At 35.0% G+C, this 19,173-nt stretch overlaps 2 protein-coding genes across 4 annotated transcripts; one reads left to right on the top strand and one right to left on the bottom strand.

The window, feature by feature from the left end:
• The first annotated feature begins 425 nt into the window (after nucleotides 1-425).
• LOC141379092 (uncharacterized) lies at nucleotides 426-5,728 on the top strand. Its single transcript, XM_087295790.1, has 8 exons — nucleotides 426-462; nucleotides 2,848-2,991; nucleotides 3,088-3,168; nucleotides 3,249-3,542; nucleotides 3,762-3,863; nucleotides 5,103-5,143; nucleotides 5,328-5,384; nucleotides 5,465-5,728. The coding sequence occupies exons 3-8, from the start codon at nucleotides 3,126-3,128 to the stop codon at nucleotides 5,489-5,491; spliced, it is 564 nt and encodes a 187-aa protein (XP_087151916.1). The 5' UTR covers nucleotides 426-462; nucleotides 2,848-2,991; nucleotides 3,088-3,125; the 3' UTR covers nucleotides 5,492-5,728.
• Nucleotides 5,729-7,583: 1,855 nt separating this feature from the next.
• Nucleotides 7,584-17,663, bottom strand: LOC147832569 (Ig heavy chain Mem5). Of its 3 annotated transcripts, none has more exons than XM_087295751.1 (10): nucleotides 17,371-17,533; nucleotides 16,917-17,240; nucleotides 14,063-14,368; nucleotides 10,715-10,838; nucleotides 10,326-10,386; nucleotides 9,892-10,004; nucleotides 8,814-8,940; nucleotides 8,555-8,640; nucleotides 8,225-8,267; nucleotides 7,584-8,126 (listed from the first exon to the last, which is right to left on the bottom strand). In XM_087295751.1, the coding sequence occupies exons 1-4, from the start codon at nucleotides 17,417-17,419 to the stop codon at nucleotides 10,732-10,734; spliced, it is 786 nt and encodes a 261-aa protein (XP_087151877.1). In that variant the 5' UTR covers nucleotides 17,420-17,533; the 3' UTR covers nucleotides 7,584-8,126; nucleotides 8,225-8,267; nucleotides 8,555-8,640; nucleotides 8,814-8,940; nucleotides 9,892-10,004; nucleotides 10,326-10,386; nucleotides 10,715-10,731. The 3 variants fall into 3 exon arrangements, with proteins under 3 accessions (XP_087151877.1, XP_087151875.1, XP_087151876.1); XM_087295749.1 differs by having other exon boundaries at nucleotides 10,807-10,838; nucleotides 17,371-17,526; XM_087295750.1 differs by lacking the exons at nucleotides 7,584-8,126; nucleotides 8,225-8,267; nucleotides 8,555-8,640; ... (1 more) ...; nucleotides 9,892-10,004; nucleotides 10,326-10,386 and having other exon boundaries at nucleotides 10,571-10,838; nucleotides 14,063-14,191; nucleotides 14,259-14,368; nucleotides 17,371-17,663.
• Nucleotides 17,664-19,173: the final 1,510 nt, after the last annotated feature.

Raw genomic sequence — 19,173 nt, 5'->3', positions numbered from 1 at the left:
TGAGGAGATGAAAGAGCCGTTATTAGACATTTTTGGAAACGTTCTAATGCCCATTTCAGTAGGGCTGGTATGGATGTGCTTAACAGGGAATTGCTCTGTGATTTCTGGTTTAGCGTTGGTGGACGGCTAGTGAGGTTGTGGGAAGGGAGCGCCGAGATCGGCTGTGCTTCAGTAGACGAAACCTGGAATGAGAAATTCAGAAAATTGGTCAGTTACAAACGTAATTCAGTAAAAGCATAAACATATTGACAAAAGTCGACAAGTAATTTCTGTTTTCACTAGGCTTAGCACTTGGCTGACGGCGTATGCACCGCCGCAGTAGCTGCGAGCTTGTTTAAATTAGAGGGGAAAAAGCAATGATACGCAAGGTAGAGGGGCGGGGTGCGTAGCCCGTAGGTTGTAAGGATCGCTGAAAGAGGAGGACTGGAGTGTGCACTGGAATCGGGCTGCAGGCTGGAAGAGGTGAGGTGGGATTCCAAAGAGTTGCTTTAATGTCCGGGAGATTGGTTTTATCCGTGTTTAGAATTATGATAGCTGCAATATGTCCAAATCCAATATTGCTTTTTAATCCTTTCCTTGATTCTCCGGGGAGGCGGAGAGATTGCGGGTTTAATGTCTGTTTAGGATAGGGGGTGTGGCAGGAGCGTGTTATGTCCTGGGGGTGGCGGTGAAGACGTGGATTCGCAAGTTTTTTGGGTTTAATGCAGCGGCTTTGTGGTCCCGGCATCTAGGAGTTTGGAGGAGTTCAGTGACAGTCGTTGTTGGATATGGGAGACGCATGATGGTGCTGGAGAAGGTACGTAGCGGAACTGGGGATTGCATTGAGATCTGGCTGGAGTGGATAGGCCTACGGCCTCTTGTTGGAGCCTCGGTCTCGAGCTGACTTTCATGCTGGGCTGGTTGTTGTTAAGACGGGGCTGGTGTTTCATGGAGCGCGGAGCTTTCTTTCTTGTATGTAGCTGCGCTGATGCTGTTGTGATCTCCGCCGCCATCGCTATTGTTGTTGTCATTTTTTGTAGTTGCTGACGATGGTAGTAAAGGTGGTGTGGTATTGTAGTTGAAGGATAGTAGGAGATGTGGAGGATCCGTTTTGTCCGTGAGTAGCTTTGGAGAAGCTAGAGCGGACCTGTCGTTTGTTTCTTCGGAAAACGAAGATAAGGGAGTAATGTCTAGCTAGGCTACTTATAGTGGGTTAGGATAGATCTGATTGGCTAACTAATGAGTGTAGATAGGTGGCCAGCTGCTGTCAATTATATCACGTGCTCCTCTCGAAATTAGTTTAAAAACTTCACTTCATCAAAACTTTAAATTCTTTATGAGTTTCTTCTGTTGAGCACAAAAGAAGAGATTTTGAAGAAAGCTTTATGAGTTTTTGAGTTTCATTTCTTTTTTGGAGAAATCTGATAACCTGTAACCACTGACTTTAATTCAGTATAGTAATGGTTAATCAAGGGTGACGCAGTGGCGCAGTGCTGTTGCCTTACAGCAAGAAGGTCGCTGGTTCAAGCCTCGGCTGGGTCAGTTGGCGTTTCTGTGTGGAGTTTGCATGTTCTCCCTGCATTCGAGTGGGTTTCCTCTGGGCGTTTTTTTATATATTTTTCATTTAAGTATATTTTTTATTTTGTTATTTATTGTGTATTTTGTATTTGGCAGCCCTTGTGTCCAAAACAGGTTTCATTAATAATAAATAAAACATTATTAATTCTATTTTATCCTGTATATAAATGCAAAAGGATGACAAAGTATACTTCTCATTAAAATATCATTAATAAACACTAGTTAATGCAATACAATCAGGATTGAGCAAAAAACATTTTATAGTAACATGTTAAAGTTCTCCCAGTGTTGGCGTGGGTTTCCTCTGGATGCTCCGGTTTCCCCCACAGTCCAAAGACATGCGGTACAATGATTTGAATAAACTAAATTGATCGTGTATGTGTGTGAATGAGTGTGTACGGATGTTTCCAAGTATTGGGTTGCAGCTGAAAAGGCATCCGCTGTGTAAAACATATGTTGGGTAAGTGGACGGTTCATTCTGCTGTGGTGACCCTGATGAATAAACGGACTAAGCCGAAGGAAAATGAATGAATGAATGTTAAAGTTAATTTAAAAAATGCAACTAAATCTAATTAACTATAATGAATAAAATGATTACGAAGTTTTAATGTGTTACTATGGATTAACTAAGAAAGTACATCACCTAAAATGATTCTTTAGTATTGTAGTTGTCAAACTCACATAATTTTCAATATTGTAGGCCAAAATAACTTGAAAATGTTTATTCATGAAAATAAATCTTTAAGCAATAACACAATATTAATCATTATTAATATAATAAATCATTGCTTGTGGTATTTTAAAGTGGTCATAATATCAATATTGTGCATGTTCATTATCACAATATATTAAATTATTGAATATCGGCATATATACCTTAAATTAACATAACATCTTAGAGTCTTTGACAAGTTCCAAAAGAGTAACTTAACAACAAAATTAGAGCTTTGAACTACTGTTGTGGTATATTCTTCACAACACAGGTCCACCCACTGGTGAGGGTTTTGAAAACCTACAGGGTACTTTGAAAATCAAGTACTTATATACTAGGATCTTCTGGCATTAGGACTGGAACTATTAAAAGTGCATCATTCAAAAAGTTGAAATGGGTACCAGTGTGTGCTGTTGGATTTTATGTTTTTGCATTTCAGCTGTACAAAGTAAGAAGAACATTTTGTGTCATTTAAGAATTTCATCACATTAATCTTAAATCATATGTAATATATTATTATTCAATTAACATTGATTAATATTATTTACTGTAATTGTGTTATGTTCTCTTTTTTGCAGCTATAAATGGCTTTCTCCAGTTTCAGTCTCCGGCACTCGCACATGTCTCAGTCGGAGTCTCTGTAGAATTAAGTTGCACATTTGAGCAGAAAGTTCAGTACTGCTTTAATGCTGTATTATGGCAGAAGCTGAATCTACGAACTGGTCAGTTCATGACAGTGATAAGCCCCTATGAGAATCATGTCCTTGGTCTTGATGGTAAATCTTGTGTTTTGACTCTCAATAACTTGACTTCTAAAGATTCTGGCTTGTATGTTTGCATTACCCATTTTAACTCAATGGCTATGATCGGCAATGGATCCAGGGTGATCGTAACTAGAGGTAAATCTGAGTTCAAATCACCTTTTCTTTGTCTTATCAATAAAACAAATGAGATTTTGTCTTGATGCTCTGTGCTGCAGATGACTGTGTTCCAGAACTCTCCATCTTATACTCGCCTCCAGAAGCTGATTCACCATCAGTGCAGCTCCAGTGTTTGGTTTTTGGAGTTGTCCCATTTCAGGTGCGGGTTTTCTGGGTGATTGGAGAGAAAGTGCACTCTGGATGGACCGAGTCAGCCTGGACAAATGACACTGATTCAGCCACAGAATTCACCAGAGCTCATCTCTCTGTTCCTGCAGACGAGTGGACTGAAGCTGAGGAAATTCAGTGCTGTGTTGAATATAAAAGCCAAAACTTCTCTAAATCTCTGAAGCGTGAGTAAATCATGAGGGTCTTAGAGAAAATGTGCAATTTTGTTCATTTAATTATTTTTATCATTTGAATAGCAAGGGTGGACTTGTTTGCAATGGTTTTCAATTAAGATCAAATCTCTTTTGGGTGTGGGAAATTTATTTTAAACAATATAATATAACCTACTGTATACTGTCGATCTATTTAAAGAAGACCAAAAGACTGAACTTCAAATGCTACAGTTTCATTATTAGGTTTCCCAAGAACTTCCTGGCTTATCTACTGCAGCTGTGGATCAGTATTCCTGTGTATGGCTGTAGCCTTCATTGTTTGTTTATGCCAAGGTAAAGATTTAAAATCAATCTGTTTCATTATAGACAGAGTCATTTCATTTTTATTACAGTCATAATTTTTTTCAAATACTGCAAGTACAAAAATTTCTAGATCTGTTTTTAAATACTTTTATTTAGTCTTATCTATACAGTATATGTTTAAAAACGTCAAAATTGCAATTGTTATAAAAGACTAAAATGAGAGGGAAAAGTGCACCCCCCAAATATTATTTGTAAAAATGATTCATGAATTTAATCTTTCAAATTTTCATGAATGCAAAATGCTAAATATTTCAGACTTTAAACACATGGTACAACTGAAATTACATTTTAAAAGTTTAAAAAAGACAAAGAAGGAAAAGAAAAGTGTTTTCCAGTTTATGGTAATATGATTATTCTTCTGTAAATTACAGTACATACATACTGTAAACTGTTGAGATTCTGTGTGTATGCTAGATTCTTACCTAAAAATAAACGTGGCTTGTGATAACTGTATAAAAAAAATTGGTTTCAATAACTAAATAATATTTTATGCTTAATATTGACTTTGTTGTGTATCCCAAACAACTTACAGTAAGTTGATCTAACTAATCTAATTTTACAGCAAATCAACAAATGAATTTCTGAGTTGTTTTTAACTGAACAATGATTTACTTTAATTGTTTTACAATGTACTGAATTACTTTTTAAGTAAATATGTGTTATTCAGCATTAGTGTCATTAATTAGTCATTCAGCTATAATAGCACTTATACATGTTAGCAGAACTAACAGTGAGACTACTGCATCAACAACTCTACTTTTTGCTTTTAAATAAAGCAATATAGTACTAATATTTGTAGACACATGGACTCTAGTGATTCAGCATGAATGTAATTGAAACCTCCATAAAAGTGCACACATTAAAAGAAATCCTCTTAGAACAAACCATAAATGGAAAATTAAACACTAACAGAACGCTCCTTGCGCAGAAACACACACAAAGGGTTCATTTTAGCATAAACTATAAACTAGCTTAATGAAATGGTACTCATGCAATTAATGCAGGGCTTTATGATCATGTAATTATGTGAATTATACATGCATATTATTCTATTTTTACAGTTGAAATCAACAAACTGTTTATTGTCAACTTAAAAAAATACTTGTTTGTATTAAGTAGTTCTAGTTTACACCTAAAGTTTCTAACACAGAACTTCACTGAATGTATACCATTGTTATTGGAATAAATCATTTATTTACTCTTTAACAGGTAAACAGAGTGCAGGGACTGAAGATATTTCATCTGTAATGGTAAGCATTGTGTGTTGGTGGACATGTTAAAAGGACATTATTTATTGTTTAATAATTATTGTTTTGAAATTGTTGCTGGCTAAGTTGTGTGAAAATGTATCAAACGGTTTTAAAACCCCATTTATTTAAGTTCACAGAAAAATAAATGACTAGCCTATTTAATGTTTTTCATTTTTACTCCTAGTTTTATCCTGTTGATCACTTCAGATTAGAACAGAAATTAGGTCCAAAAAAAATAAAGGTAAATGTAAAATGTGTGTATTCTTTTAAGCTGGAAATGTTTATTTTTATTATCTTCAGATATTTTTTCTTTTTTTTCAGGATGTCAGTGGAGATCAGAGTTATTGAAAAGAATTTAAAGGAATGTCAGAATATGACAAACATTACGTAAAAAAAAAAAAAAAACTTTTATACTTATACTGTTTATCAGACTGAGATTACCACATATTCTTTGCTTTGCTTTCTTTTGTGTTCTGGCTAAGCATGAGTTTTGCAATTAGCTGTTCTTGAGTAAAATCTAATGAATAAGTTGTTGTTATTTGATCATGACTCCTCTTGGCTTCAAATAAACAAATCTAAAAACTTTGTTAAGAAACTGAACGTTTATTTTGGTGTGTAGAAATATGTACAGTATAAATATTTGAAGACTGAAGGGAGAGAATATATTTAAGTCTTGCTTTTTTTTCATGTATACACATTTTCATAATCTAATGTTCTGTACTATATATATATATATATATATATATATATATATATATATATATATATATATATATATATATATATATATATATATATAATTACCATAACCTGCCTAGTTAAACTAATTAACCAAGTTAAGCTTTTAAATGTACCGTTAAGCTGTATAGAAATGTCTTTAAAAATATCTAGTAAAATATTATTTACTGTCATCATGACAAATAAATCAAACTAAACAGTTAGAAATGAGTTATTAAAACTTTTATATTTAGAAATGTGTTGAAAAAAATGTTCTTCCTTAAAAAGAAATTGGGGAAAATATACAGGGGGCTAATTATTCTGACTGCACACACACACACACACACACACACACACACACACACACACACACACACACACACACACACACACACACACACACACACACACAAACACACACACACACGCGCACAGACACACACACACACACACACACACACACACACACACACACACACGCACACACACACAAATACTTTTACGGTTTCTGTCTTACATGTCATGATGTTTTGGTTATTCAGAATATATTCAACATCTGTGAAAACATACAAAGATGAGAAAGGACCATATTTTAACTGAAGAAACTTTTCCATTTCAATTGCAATTTCAATTCCATTTCAATTATGCAAATAAAGAATTTTTGTTTTCTTATGAATATGAACCATACATGGGAAATGTAACAGCCTACATAATGTACGTGTATGTATAAATGCATGTTAAAGTATTACTGACTAACTGATTGACTATTCCCTTGTTCACCACAAGAGGGCCTTTCAACAGTTTTGAGCAATGGGTACTATGACCAAGGTTTCAGCCACAGCCCCTCTACTGATACTTTAGCCGCTACACAGTAATGGTGTGTGTGTGTGTGTGTGTGTGTGTGTGTGTGTGTGTGTGTGTGTGTGTGTGTGTGTGTGTGTGTGTGTGTGTGTGTGTGTGTGTGTTTATTTACAAACACATAGTAAAAAATTTAGGACACAATAAAACATTCTCCAAATACGGACAGATTTTAGGAAATAAAACTTCAGAATACCTGAAACATTTACAATTAACAAAAATAAGTCAGGCACTGCTAATTAAATGCATCAGCTGATCATCAACATATGATTAGCAGTTTGTTGGTTTAGAGCCTTCAGATGTGATTTAACAAAATGCTCATCACACAGCAAAAACCTCTTCATCTTCATACATTTGTTACTGTAATTTCTTTATCTTACAGTTTTTTCTTACTGAAAAGCATTCAGCATGAACATCACTATAATTCATTGTCTTTGTTATGTTTTTATAAGAAGATATTTTCACCCTATTGACATTGTAATTGGTAGCTTCACCTTAAAAAGAAAAAAAAAGAATACATGCTTTATAAAAAAATATATGCCACCATTACATATTATAATTTTTGTTATGATTTTTAATGCCAGACCTACACAGCAAAATATGGGGACCCAAAACAACTCTATGGGTGTTAATTTCAACACTTTGAAAGTGTCTCATGGGGTCCACTCAAAACAGAGTTAAATCAACACTTTCAAAAGGGTTGGCACATTGACACCGAAGTAAGGGTTAATTCTAACTCTGGGCAGAGTTAAAAATGTAACTATATGTAACACCGCCTGGTAGTCATTTTTTTACTACAATATATAGTTATTTTATTCAACTCTCTTGAGTGTAAATATGGTAAAAAGGTCAAATAGACTGTAAATTACAAAAGAAAAAACATTTTATTTGAAAACATTCACCACTTCAACAATTCATTCAGTTTTTAAAATGCAACAATGTCAAATATGCTTTAAATGTTTTATTAGTACAGACAGTATTAACAAAATATTTATGACCAGTGCTCAAAAAGGCTGTTTCAGTCCTTTAGTCCAAACTTGATGTTTCATCAGAGCAATTTGAAAGTTCAATATAGCGTCACTCATAGTTTTCTTCTGAACTCATAGTTTTCTTCTGAAATTACATTTTAAACTACTTGGCGTGCAAATCTTTCACTTCTGGTGTTTCCTTGGTCCTCCATATCAAACACGGCAGTTTAAATGAAGGTATAAATGCTGTAAACTTGTGTGAAAACAAACTGGAGCTAGGAAATCTCATCAAGCATGTCCTGTGAATGAAGTGCTTCCCAGCCACAGGATGACCTTTATATCCATGACGATGTAGTAGCTGCTGATCGCTCGTCTGGTGGTTCCTGATGCACGGATATAGGGTGATGCTCTTCTAAGAACTCTTCAAGACTCCAGCATGACTAAGAAAAATGTTTGAAAATAAAATTGCAATCAAATTCTATGATATATTTAAAAGAACATTTAAAGTAAATAAAACATTCAAGAAATCTAAACTCACCTTTTGAAAATCTTCATGATGATCCACAACTTGACTCTCCCAGCTGGTTGATGTGACAGGATATGGAAAAGTAGAAAAAACACATACATCACTGTTGGATCTCCAAAAACAATTAGGTTAACCACTATGACTAGAACTGGAAAAACAGGCAGCTGTCTGTCCAGAATCCTGAATTTAACACAACACTTGGAGCAAAATTTAGAGGAGCTTCATTATCTATCATTTAGTGATGCTGACTTCCCCAAAATATTGGCCACAGTGTAAAAAAATATTCATAAACTTACAATTTTATGTAAGTGTGTGCATGCGTGTGTGTGCGCGTTTCTTTACCAGATTCAACTTGTTAGGCCCTTTCAGGTCCAGTATTGACGCCACCTTTCCTGGAGTCTAGCAGATGTTTCAGGTCCAAATATAATCTAAAATATTAGGATAAGCAGAAGAGGAAAAGTGCAAAGCAAAGAGCAAAACATTATTTAAGTAACAGTTCACCCACAATACAAAACTTATCACCTTCATGTCATTTCTTATTCTCTAATGCTCTAATACCCTCTCAGCTTGTGAAACAAATACAGAACTTTATCAAACATACCTTCATTATTATCACCACATATGACCAAGAAGGTGTGCTTGGTCATTTCACCAACTCTGGAAATACACCATCCGTCTCTAATCAGCCACCGTCACAGGGTCTTGTGTTATTGTACAGAGAACTGTGGCTGTTAAATAACAACAACACATTAGTATCTAACACATATGCATAACCTTCAGATAAAAAAGAGAGATGAACATCACAAAGTATGCCTCACACTTTTTCAGATATCTTTTGATTCAGATGTTGATTATTGATAATAAATCTACAAATCAAACCTGTATCATCTTTAGGCTGCACAAATATGAATCAGTTGATTAATTTTACAGACAGGTGGCTGTTTACAACGCACTAAATTGTCTTTATTAAAACGGAAATGTTGTGTACAGGCTAGGTTTAGTCTATAAGCACAATCATGTGGGAGAAAAAGCTTGACTAAGATGTTCCTGACTACAGAAATAGCCTAACTTACTAACGTCAGACATCCCGAGTTGGGAAAAGTCATTTTCGGGGGATACAGAGTTGATTTGCGGGAGGTAGCGGGAGAGATGGGTCCCTGAAGAGCAATGGGATGAGTTGCGCGCGAACGTACCTGAAGAGCGGTGGGGGTGACTTGCGCGCGACGTACCTGAAGAGCTGGGAGGGATGCGGTGGAGAGGGGTGTGCAAAGTGTTTAATGACCGGGCGGGAGACGCGCGATTTCCGGGAGATTACCATTCATTTGCGGGCATCTACTTGGGCATCTGGGAGTCTCTGTGCATTTGCGGGATAACGTTAACGTTAGTCCCGCAACTTCCGGGAGACTTCGGTAACGTTAAATGTCCGAGAAAGTGCAAACGCGGTCATTTAAACACATTAATGTTAACATTCCGACTTTAATGGTTGTCAACACTTAATATAATTCAAGCGTACGTTATCACGCGAGTCTATGGACTAACGGTATATGGACGGCCACGAATGAACCAGTTTAAAAGGGCCGCGGTGTTTAAAACAACCAAATTAACGTACACGAATAACAAACAATCATATGTTTTAGTCAGGAAGACTTTTACAAGCAAGCATGTGTTGATTTACTCACCAGATATGTTTTAGAAACTCTCCAGAGCTTATGGAAACCGTCCTGTGTTGCCGTTAGCATCCGGGCAGAGTAGGCTAACGTTAGGCGGCTCCGGGGATTCCCTCGCTAGTTTGCTTCGAATTAAAGGAGAAGTGTCCATTTTATTTTACAGATGGGTAACAACGCACAAAATGGCATTAAGCGTGACAGAAATGCGTTGAACATGTACATTTGATGTTTTTATGCACTATGTATGCGTGAGCATATATAAAAACATTCTTGAAAACAAGTCAATAGTAATGCAGTTAAGCTAGATACACAAACGACCATGAATGAACCACAGAAGATTAAAATTGTCACTCCATTCTAAAGTTAATAACTTAACAATATGTTTACAACTGTATTTCCTTTTAAGCAAGTCAGTAAAATACCAACATTTAGGTAGTTTGACTCACCAGTTGCTGTTCTAAACCTCAGATGGAAAATGGCGTCTGGAAAATTCTTCAGTGACTGGGGCTGCATGAATTCCCGGATGTTGGAAATAACACCACCAAGTGTGGAAAAGATAACTCATTGATTTCGCACTGAATAAAATCAATTCTAACTCTTATTATATTCATTTATCAAAATCTAACTCTTTAACATCAACACTTCACTCTGAAATGCTTCAACACCGAGAATTTAACTCTGATGAATTTGCTGTGTAGAGCACTTTACATTATTTCACTAGTTTGATTGTCGATTCATTAACAGAAAAGTCCTTTAACGCAGTATTATTCATATTGACATTACATTTTTTTGTAACAAATCAATTTTCTTTGATGTTTTTGGATTTTAGACTTACATAAGAATTTCTTGGGATTAGAAGCGATGTGCTAATATTAATGATGTCATGTAAAAGAGTAGAGCTGTGACAAATGCAAATAATCTAGTTACACTGATGACAGGATAGCAGGTCTCCTGGATATCTGTAAAGAAAAAAAAAACAATACAATGCAAAATAATGGCAAAAAGCACATCATTTCTTAACTGAATGTTATTATGGACATCACATTTGTGCAAGATAAAACCATCCAGATTTTAGAATACAGTTTTTTGTTCAATTGTTTTGCCCCAAATATCTGAATCTACAGATTTCATCACTATTCTATAATTATTGTTTCTTCGTTCTTTATCACATGAACCACTTCTACAGACAATGTTTTCATACAAAACCCATTCACAGCAGACCAATGTCAGCCCTATTCGCACTGGCAAGATGTCTGACTAACGACAACACCACCATGATGTGGAAGCGAACCTGTGCTCAAATCAAGACCAGACTGATGGAGATCCCAAAATAGAAATATGATATAGGGAAATATATGCCAATTACATATGTTGCATAGTAGTTTATATGCATTTCACATTTATAAAATATACAGTTAAAGTCAGAATTATTAGCCTTCCTTTGAATTTTTTTTTCTTTTTTAAATATTTCGCAAATGATGTTTAACAGAGCAAGGAAATTTTCACAGTATGTCTGATATTATTTTTTCTTCTGGAGAAAGTCTTAATTGTTTTATTTTGGCTACAATAAAAGCAGTTTTTATTTAAAAAAATAAAAATTTAACCCTCTACCAAACACATTATGATAAATCTGTTAAAAAAAAAATATTTGACTGTTTTTCTTTTCTTAAAATGGCTAAACTTGAAGTGCTGTAAAAAAAAAAAAAAAAAAAAAAAATATATATATATATATATATATATATATATATATATATATATATATATATATATATATATATATATATATAAATAAATAAATAAATAAATAAAAAATAAAAAAAACAGGAAAAAATTATTTTTAAGGTACTTTATGAAATGTTGCGATGTGGCAACAACGTCTAACAGTGGGTCTAACTTTGCAGCATTATGAGCTATAACACAGAACTTATATATGACCCCTTATACATATTTAACACAACTCATATTCCAACATTCATTTCATTTATTCCATTCTTTTTTGCTGAATATTATTGAAAACCATCATAATATTATATTAGCATATATACAACATACAGATAAATAAATAATAAGTCTAGCATATCCAGATGCATCAGAATAGCTACTGGCTAACGATATTAATATATTATACTATATACTATACTACGCCTGTCTTATCTGCCTCTGAACTAACTTACCTGAACTGTCTCATCTGCATCATTCTCATGGTCACTAAAACCCATCTCATCCTCACTTTCATCTGCAGAAAGAGCCAGTTCTGTCCTTTTCTTCTTTCACTTATCATTGAACATGGTGGTGCTCGCTAATACACTGTTCCCTGTATTCATATCAATTCAAAAGTAGTATTGCCATTAAAACTAGATTTTATGCATAATGCAAATGTCATTAACACATGACTAATCAACAATATATTACTAGCATTCATGTTGTTATTGTTACAACTTAAAAATTTACAGCTGACCTCGCTAGCTAGCTAACCCATTGCAATATTGCACGTTCCACTGTTGCACAGTGTTGCCATTTGGAAACACATACATTTAAACGATTTACAAAAAACTAATTTGATTAAAAAAAAAATTGAGTTGTGAATATGTCATCATAACTCACTGGAGGTGATGTTTCAGATTTTTCTACATGTGGATCTAAAATAATTTGATCCTTTGTTTTATTGACACAGTGGAAGGGAAATAAACATAAGTATCATGTTACCATATGGTTACGCCATGCAGTAGAGGGTAATTGCAAAATTATTAGCCCCTTTAAGCAAAATTATTTCCCAATAGTCTACAGCAGTGGTTCTTACATTTTTTTCATCAAGTACCACCTCAGAAAAAAATTGTCTCTACAAGTACTACCAAAATGAGCAGTATTGAAATATAGTAGCGTAGTAGGCCAAGTAAAGCAGGTACAACTCTCCACAGTTAAAAATGTGGCAGATTACCTTAGAAATATAGGCTATATGTCATATATGGCTTATTATGTACATAATTTTTGATACAGTTTAAAATGTGTGTAGCATGTACATGACATATTTAATTCCTCCGCGTACTACTAGAAGGAAGCCTGCGTACCACTAGTGGTACACGTACCACAGTTTGAGAACCACTGGTCTACAGAACAAACCATCATTATAATTACCCTAATTTGTTGAGGTTGTTTAGAAGAAAACCTAAATAACCATAAGCCTTTAAATGTCACTTTAAGCTGTACAGAAGTGTCTTGAAAAATATCTAGTAAAATATTATTTACTGTCATCATGGCAAAGATAAAATAAATCAGTAATTATGAGATATTAAAACTATTATGTTTAGAAATATGTCTGTTAAACAGAAATTGGGGGAAAAACTGGGGGGCTAATAATTCAGGGGGGCTAATAATTGACTTCAACTGCATGTCATACATGTCAAAATATCAGCTTTTTATGTGGGGACATGCAGTGAGAACACTTTTAACTTTACTGTTCTGTTTTTTTTTTTTTTTTTTTTGGTTTGTTTGTTTGTCATGTCATGTCAGTAAAGCTGTCATGATTGAATGAATAAAACTTTAGTTGAGTGATTCCGTTATCTGTACTGTTCCTTCACTCTTATGTTTAAACCATAATGAAACTTGCATCATACATTTTAACAATTTTAAATGATTGTTAATGATTGTTTATTGAAATGATGTATATCTTGTGTGTTCCTGTGGTATTTGTATGATAAAAGGATTACGTGTGAACCAATGATCCTGCAAATGCAAGGCTTCTCTAAAGAAAGAATGCAGCATATTTTGAACACTGGAGAGTCTGTGTTAAAAGTAGTGACTGTTTAGAGTTTTCAGGATTCTGAAATTTGCAAGTGGTGCTCGCTGCAGAGCCATTTGAGGAGAGGTGAGCTCCAGCGAGGGGGAGCTTAAGCTTGAGCTCCACCTTTTTTGCACTTCTTCTACGAGTGATGTCACTGGGGGTAGGGTTAGGGGTGGGGTTGGTGTACGCATTAAAACAGCTTACAGGAGGAGGAGCGACAGCTCATGCTCCCTCTCGCTGGAGCTCAGCTCTCCTCAAATGGCTCTGCAGCGAGCACCCTCTCGAAATTTGTGGCAAAACAATAGAAAAAAACCTGTAAGATTGGTCAAGAAATCTAAATTTTACACAGATAATCCCATATTTTATTTGCTATAAGGGGATGATAATTGAAAAGTAATTTACCATCATGATTGAGAGTTTTGGTGAAGGTCCGTCCACCAAGATTCACAATGCAGGTGCTTTCTGTTCCTGTTTTCCACTCCTCCTCTGATATGTCCACATAATTCTGGGTTTTCACCGAGTTCTCCTTACCTTCATCCCAAACAAATAAAGTTTGTCCATTTTCTCGTCTGCTCCCTATGAGCCAGTACATACTGACCTGTGATGGAGCAAATCCACTGAGTGTACACTGAAGAGTGACTGTAGGGTCGTGGTTGTTGCTGCTGGTAAATGCCATGATTTCAATGGACGCCATTTCAGTGCTGTCAGCTGCAAGACAGACAGAGCACATTTTGTTTGGTTGATTTCTTGCATCATGAACTAGTCTACTGCTAACATGTTTTCTTATGTGACTAATTGTGCACTTTAAAAATAAATCTGTTCTTTTTTATGTTAGAAACATAAAATAACAGCTGTTAAATAACAGATATTTACGGTAAAATAACAGATGGTGTACTAGAAAAGTAAAGTTTGTAGACAAACTTTATGGTGGCTTGGGAAAGCCTAGACTGAAAGTTTAAAGTATTTTTAAAAATTAAATAATTGACAAGTTTGAAACAGTTGGCATAGATAGATAGCTACATATAGGTTAGCAGATTTCTAGTATGGATTGGCATGTTTTTTTGCTAGGTGGCTGCTAGAGTGTTCTGAGTGGTTGCTAAGGTGTTGCTAGGGTGTTCTGGTTTGATGCTAAGGTATTGCAAGACGGTTGCTAGGGTGTTCTTAGTAGTTGCTATGGCATTGCTAGGGTGTTTTGATTGTTTGTTAAGGTGTTCTGAGTGGTCACTTGGCGGTTGCTAAGCAGTTGTTAGGGTGTTCTAGGTAGTTGTTGAGGTGTTGCTAGGTGGTTGCTAGGGTATTCTGAGTGGTTGCTAAGGCATTGCTAGGTAGTTGCTAGGTTGTTCTGAGTGGTTGCTAAGGCATTACTGGGGTGCTCTAGGAGGTCACTAAGGTGTTGCTAGGCAGTTGTTAGGATATTCTGAGTGGTTGTTAAGGCTTTGCTAGGCAGTTGCTAAGGCGTTCTGAGTGGTTGCCAGATCGTTCCTAAGGCATTGTTAGGTGTTTGCTAAGATTTTGCTAGGCGGTTGCTAGTTTGTTCTCAGTGGTTGCTAGGCAGTTGCTAGGTGGTTGCTCGGGTGTTTTGATTAATTGCTAGGTGGTTGTTCAGGTTTTTTTCAGGTCATTGCTGAGGTGTTACTATGTGGTTGCTAGGGTGTTTCGAGTGGTTGTTAGGCGGTTGATAAGGTGTTGTTAGGTGGTTGCTAGGATCTTCTGAGTGGTTTCTAAGCTATTGCTAGGCGATTGCTATGGTGTTCTGAGTTTTTACTAAGGCATTGCTAGTGTGTTCTGAGTGATTACTAAGGTGTTGCTAGGCGGTTTCTAGGGTGCTCTAGGTCGTTCCTAAGGCGTTGCTCAGGTGTTCTAAGTGGTTGCTAAGCGGTTGCTAAGGTGTTCTAGGTGGTAGTCTGAGTTAAATGAGCTCAAACTTAAGTTTGTGTGACAGTCTGGCCAATAGTTATGGGGTCATAAAATTTGGTTCAGTGTTAGGTCAATGGCACTTTCAGGAACTTTCCAGGTCAGTTTTCGGAAAACTGTCGGATCAAAAGATAGCAACTCGAGTCAGACAAGTTTGGAGGTTTGGTTTCAATTTGGTAGTTTAGTTTTTCAGTAGAAATTGGTCTGAGAAGAAGAAGGGAAGAATTGGTTTATGTAGTAAACTTTGTTGACTTTCTCAAGCCACCACAATTACAGGAATTTACTGAAAATTTAAATTTAGGGAAATTTCTGTAATGTAATGTCTATTTTTTTACGGTAAATGTCTGTAATTTAATGCCCGTTATTTTACTTTTTTTTCTGGCACCCCAGCTGCCAGAAAAAAACATAAAGTGACAGATTTTTATTTATTTATTTTTTTTTATAGCGTGGCCAGCTTGAGTTTGTGTCTTGCTTTCATGTTTCCACCACATTTAGTGTGTCTTAACTACACTGTAAAATATCCATTAATCGCGCTGGTTTCGTATTTTGATTCACATGATTTTTTTCAGTTCATGAATTGTTCTATGAAACCCTAAACTCTGCTCTATTGACTTTTGATGTTGAAAATTCAACTGTGCAGTTTAACAAAGCCACTTTTAATGACATGTTAGTAGTTTGAAACAATTGATTGTATAATGAACAATATACAAATAAATTATGTCTTTTCTCACAGATGGGTTGCGGCTGGAAGGGCATCCGCTGCGTAAAAACTTGCTAGATAAGTTGGCGGTTCATTCCGCTGTGGCGACCCCAGATTAATAAAGGGACTAAGCCGACAAGAAAATGAATAAATGAATGAATGAATGAAATTATGTCTGTAAAAAAAAAAAAAGGTTGTGAAATAAAATGTACTGGGAGTTTATCACCAGGTTTTAGAACTATAATTTACAACACCAATACAGGCAATATATCACTTTAAACTATTTGAAACTTTTTAACATCTAAAGCTGTTGGTGAAAAGATCAAGGTCCCGTCATGTAATCAAACAACATAAATAATTAAAGAAAAATACACACATGAATCACAAAAATTGAACTGTTAATTTATTTCCATGCTAATATGAATGATCATTTTGGTAGCATATCTCATGGTAGAAATTTACTTCCATTGTCCTCATTCTTAAGTCACTTTGGATAAAAGCAAATGCTAAATTATTAAATGTAAATGTACATGTAAAATACCATTACAGTTTTGACAGTTATTGCATTAGCATCATTTTTTATGTAAAATCCAATCAAATGAAATCATGAGAAAAAGCAAGGGTTAATCTGTGACCCAGTACCTTGTACAGTGATAGCTGTGCCATTTCCAAGACGAAGATACATTTGGTCACGGTCTGTTGCGATGCAGTAATATGTCCCAGAATCCTGGACAGTTGCGTTAAAGAGGAAGGCCTGGCACACAGTGTTTTCCTCCAGATCTTTAGACTCATGAGGTGTCTTTGTGTCCTGCAGAATGTCTATTACTCCACTCACTGGATGAACTCTCACCCAGGCCACTGTGTGACAGAATGACTTTACCTCACTCATCTGGCAGAGCATGGAGACAGTTTCACCCGACCTCACCTTCACTGATGGAGGAAACTGAGAGACTGTACCCGCCATCACTGCAAGAGGATTCAGACTTACTGTACAAACATTACACTCATGCTGTACTGAAACTCTAAAAACACGACTCTAGATTTAGGTACAGAGATATTCATTTGCATAAATAAGGGGTCAAATGTTGTAGCTTACCTTTAGGAGAAATTAAACAGAGCAAGATAAGACAAAGAAGGTCACACATGTTGTCTGAACACTTTTTGCTGGGTAAAGTAACTGAGGGAAATGTGCAGAGTCTGACAAACTCACACCCTTTCCTGTATGTCCACAGCTGTCGATTCAGATTGTTTATTTCATTTACTTTCTATTCTTCCCATTCTCATTACTACTTCCAGCAAGCAGTTTTTTGTTTTTAAATGTGTTTAGATGTCTAAACATAGTCGTTGTAGCTAAAACAAAACAAAATTTTGGGCTGTCAATGAAAATCTAATAGACGTCAAGAATAGGCCAAAACTAGACTAGTCTGAAATGAATAACTACACATAAAAATTCTGTCTAATTAAATCTATTTGACAACTAGTTTAATTTTGGTCTATTGTATTAGATTTTCACTGACAGCCCAAATTTAGCCTTGTTTTAGCCAAGCTGTCTTCATTTAGATGTCTATTGGACATATTAAACACAAAATAGTTTGGGCAGTTGCTGATATCATGCAATCAAATGTAATCACCAGGCAGCACCTGTTAAAATACTGTATCCTGTATGTTTTTGTGTGTTTATGCTTCATGCTGAAACAGTCCCTTGCTGAAAAAAAAATTTAATTGGATTTACTATTTTTTGGGGGGTAACTGGTTGCAAAGAATTGATATGGGCTGAATACATTTTTTTTTTAAAGAAAAAGAATATTATATATTATATATATTATATAATTAAAATATATGTCTGTAGCACATATACATTTTTGCAACCAGTTACCTTGTAAAAAATGTAGTAAATGCAATGAATCATTTTTGATTTTTGAGTTTGATTTTATTATTATGGTCTAAAAATAAAGTCTTTTTTGGCACCATTTCTCAAAATTTGTGGCAATATTTGAGAAATGTCTTGTGTTGTTTTGCTACACAAATTTACACATCTTAGTTATTTTAGTTATTACTTTTTATTAATACTTCTTTAACCAAAAAGTTAAAAAAGGAACAATAGGAAAACTCAAAAAATATGTTTGCTGCTTGTTTAAAGTACTTATTTAAAATGAGCACAATTCATGAGTTTTATTTGGGACAACTTCATTGTTTTATGTTTAATCCACTTCAATTTGTACAAGCAATTAAGTTAACTTAATTGATTTGTGTTGGGATGAAGGAATTGTGTGGAACTATATAATTTATATAAATAAAACACTGGTAGAAACAAGAGCAAAAAAGGCATTTACCTTTTAACCATATATCATATTTGATGTATAAATGATCAAAAAAACAAAACTATTACAATGTTAATATTAGCATTAGAGACATTATGTAAAACTTTCTAATTTAAGCGATCAATACAATGAAAGTAGCATTGTTCAAATGGGATTTGTCTAAATGTGTGTTGTGATAACATCACATAATGCATCTAAAGAGGCTCACACACCGAAAGTAAAGAGCTGTACTGTGCAGTGATACAACTTGATGTATCAGATGAGCACCTTTTACGTGAATATAATGACATTTGATATAAAACAATGCAGAATGGACAAAACAAATCTTAAAACATGTTAAACATTTTCAACATTGTCATGGCTGGACAAAATCTGCAGGTCCGTGTCAATTAAAAAAAAAATACAAGCTTCTTTTAAATTTGCGTTATTAGCTTGATTTTGTGTTAAATTCAGCAATCGCAGAATCACAACCTTTCTAGAAATTTGGTTTTCTTTCTAGAAATTTGGAAATTTTTTAGAAATGTCTTTATTGGTGGCTAGAATTCATCTGACTGGTCTAAAATATCTGATTGGACTAG

This window comes from Danio rerio, chromosome 19, assembly GCF_052040795.2.
Source record: "Danio rerio strain M-AB ecotype USA chromosome 19, GRCz13ab, whole genome shotgun sequence".
NCBI classification, from domain to species: domain Eukaryota; kingdom Metazoa; phylum Chordata; class Actinopteri; order Cypriniformes; family Danionidae; genus Danio; species Danio rerio.
This window is presented reverse-complemented; position numbering and strand designations above follow the sequence as displayed.

Excerpts from the sequence above, each read along its gene's own strand:
- LOC141379092 (XM_087295790.1), top strand. The coding sequence starts at position 3,126 with ATGGCTATGATCGGCAATGGATCCAGGGTGATCGTAACTAGAG. Across the intron at positions 3,169-3,248 it reads CAGGGTGATCGTAACTAGAG|ATGACTGTGTTCCAGAACTC; the intron begins GTAAATCTGAGT and ends TCTGTGCTGCAG. Across the intron at positions 3,864-5,102 it reads CATTGTTTGTTTATGCCAAG|GTAAACAGAGTGCAGGGACT; the intron begins GTAAAGATTTAA and ends ACTCTTTAACAG.
- LOC147832569 (XM_087295751.1), bottom strand. The coding sequence starts at position 17,419 with ATGTGTGACCTTCTTTGTCTTATCTTGCTCTGTTTAATTTCTCCTAAA. Across the intron at positions 17,241-17,370 it reads CTGTTTAATTTCTCCTAAAG|TGATGGCGGGTACAGTCTCT; the intron begins GTAAGCTACAAC and ends ATCCTCTTGCAG. Across the intron at positions 10,839-14,062 it reads CAAAACTCTCAATCATGATG|ATATCCAGGAGACCTGCTAT; the intron begins GTAAATTACTTT and ends TTTTCTTTACAG.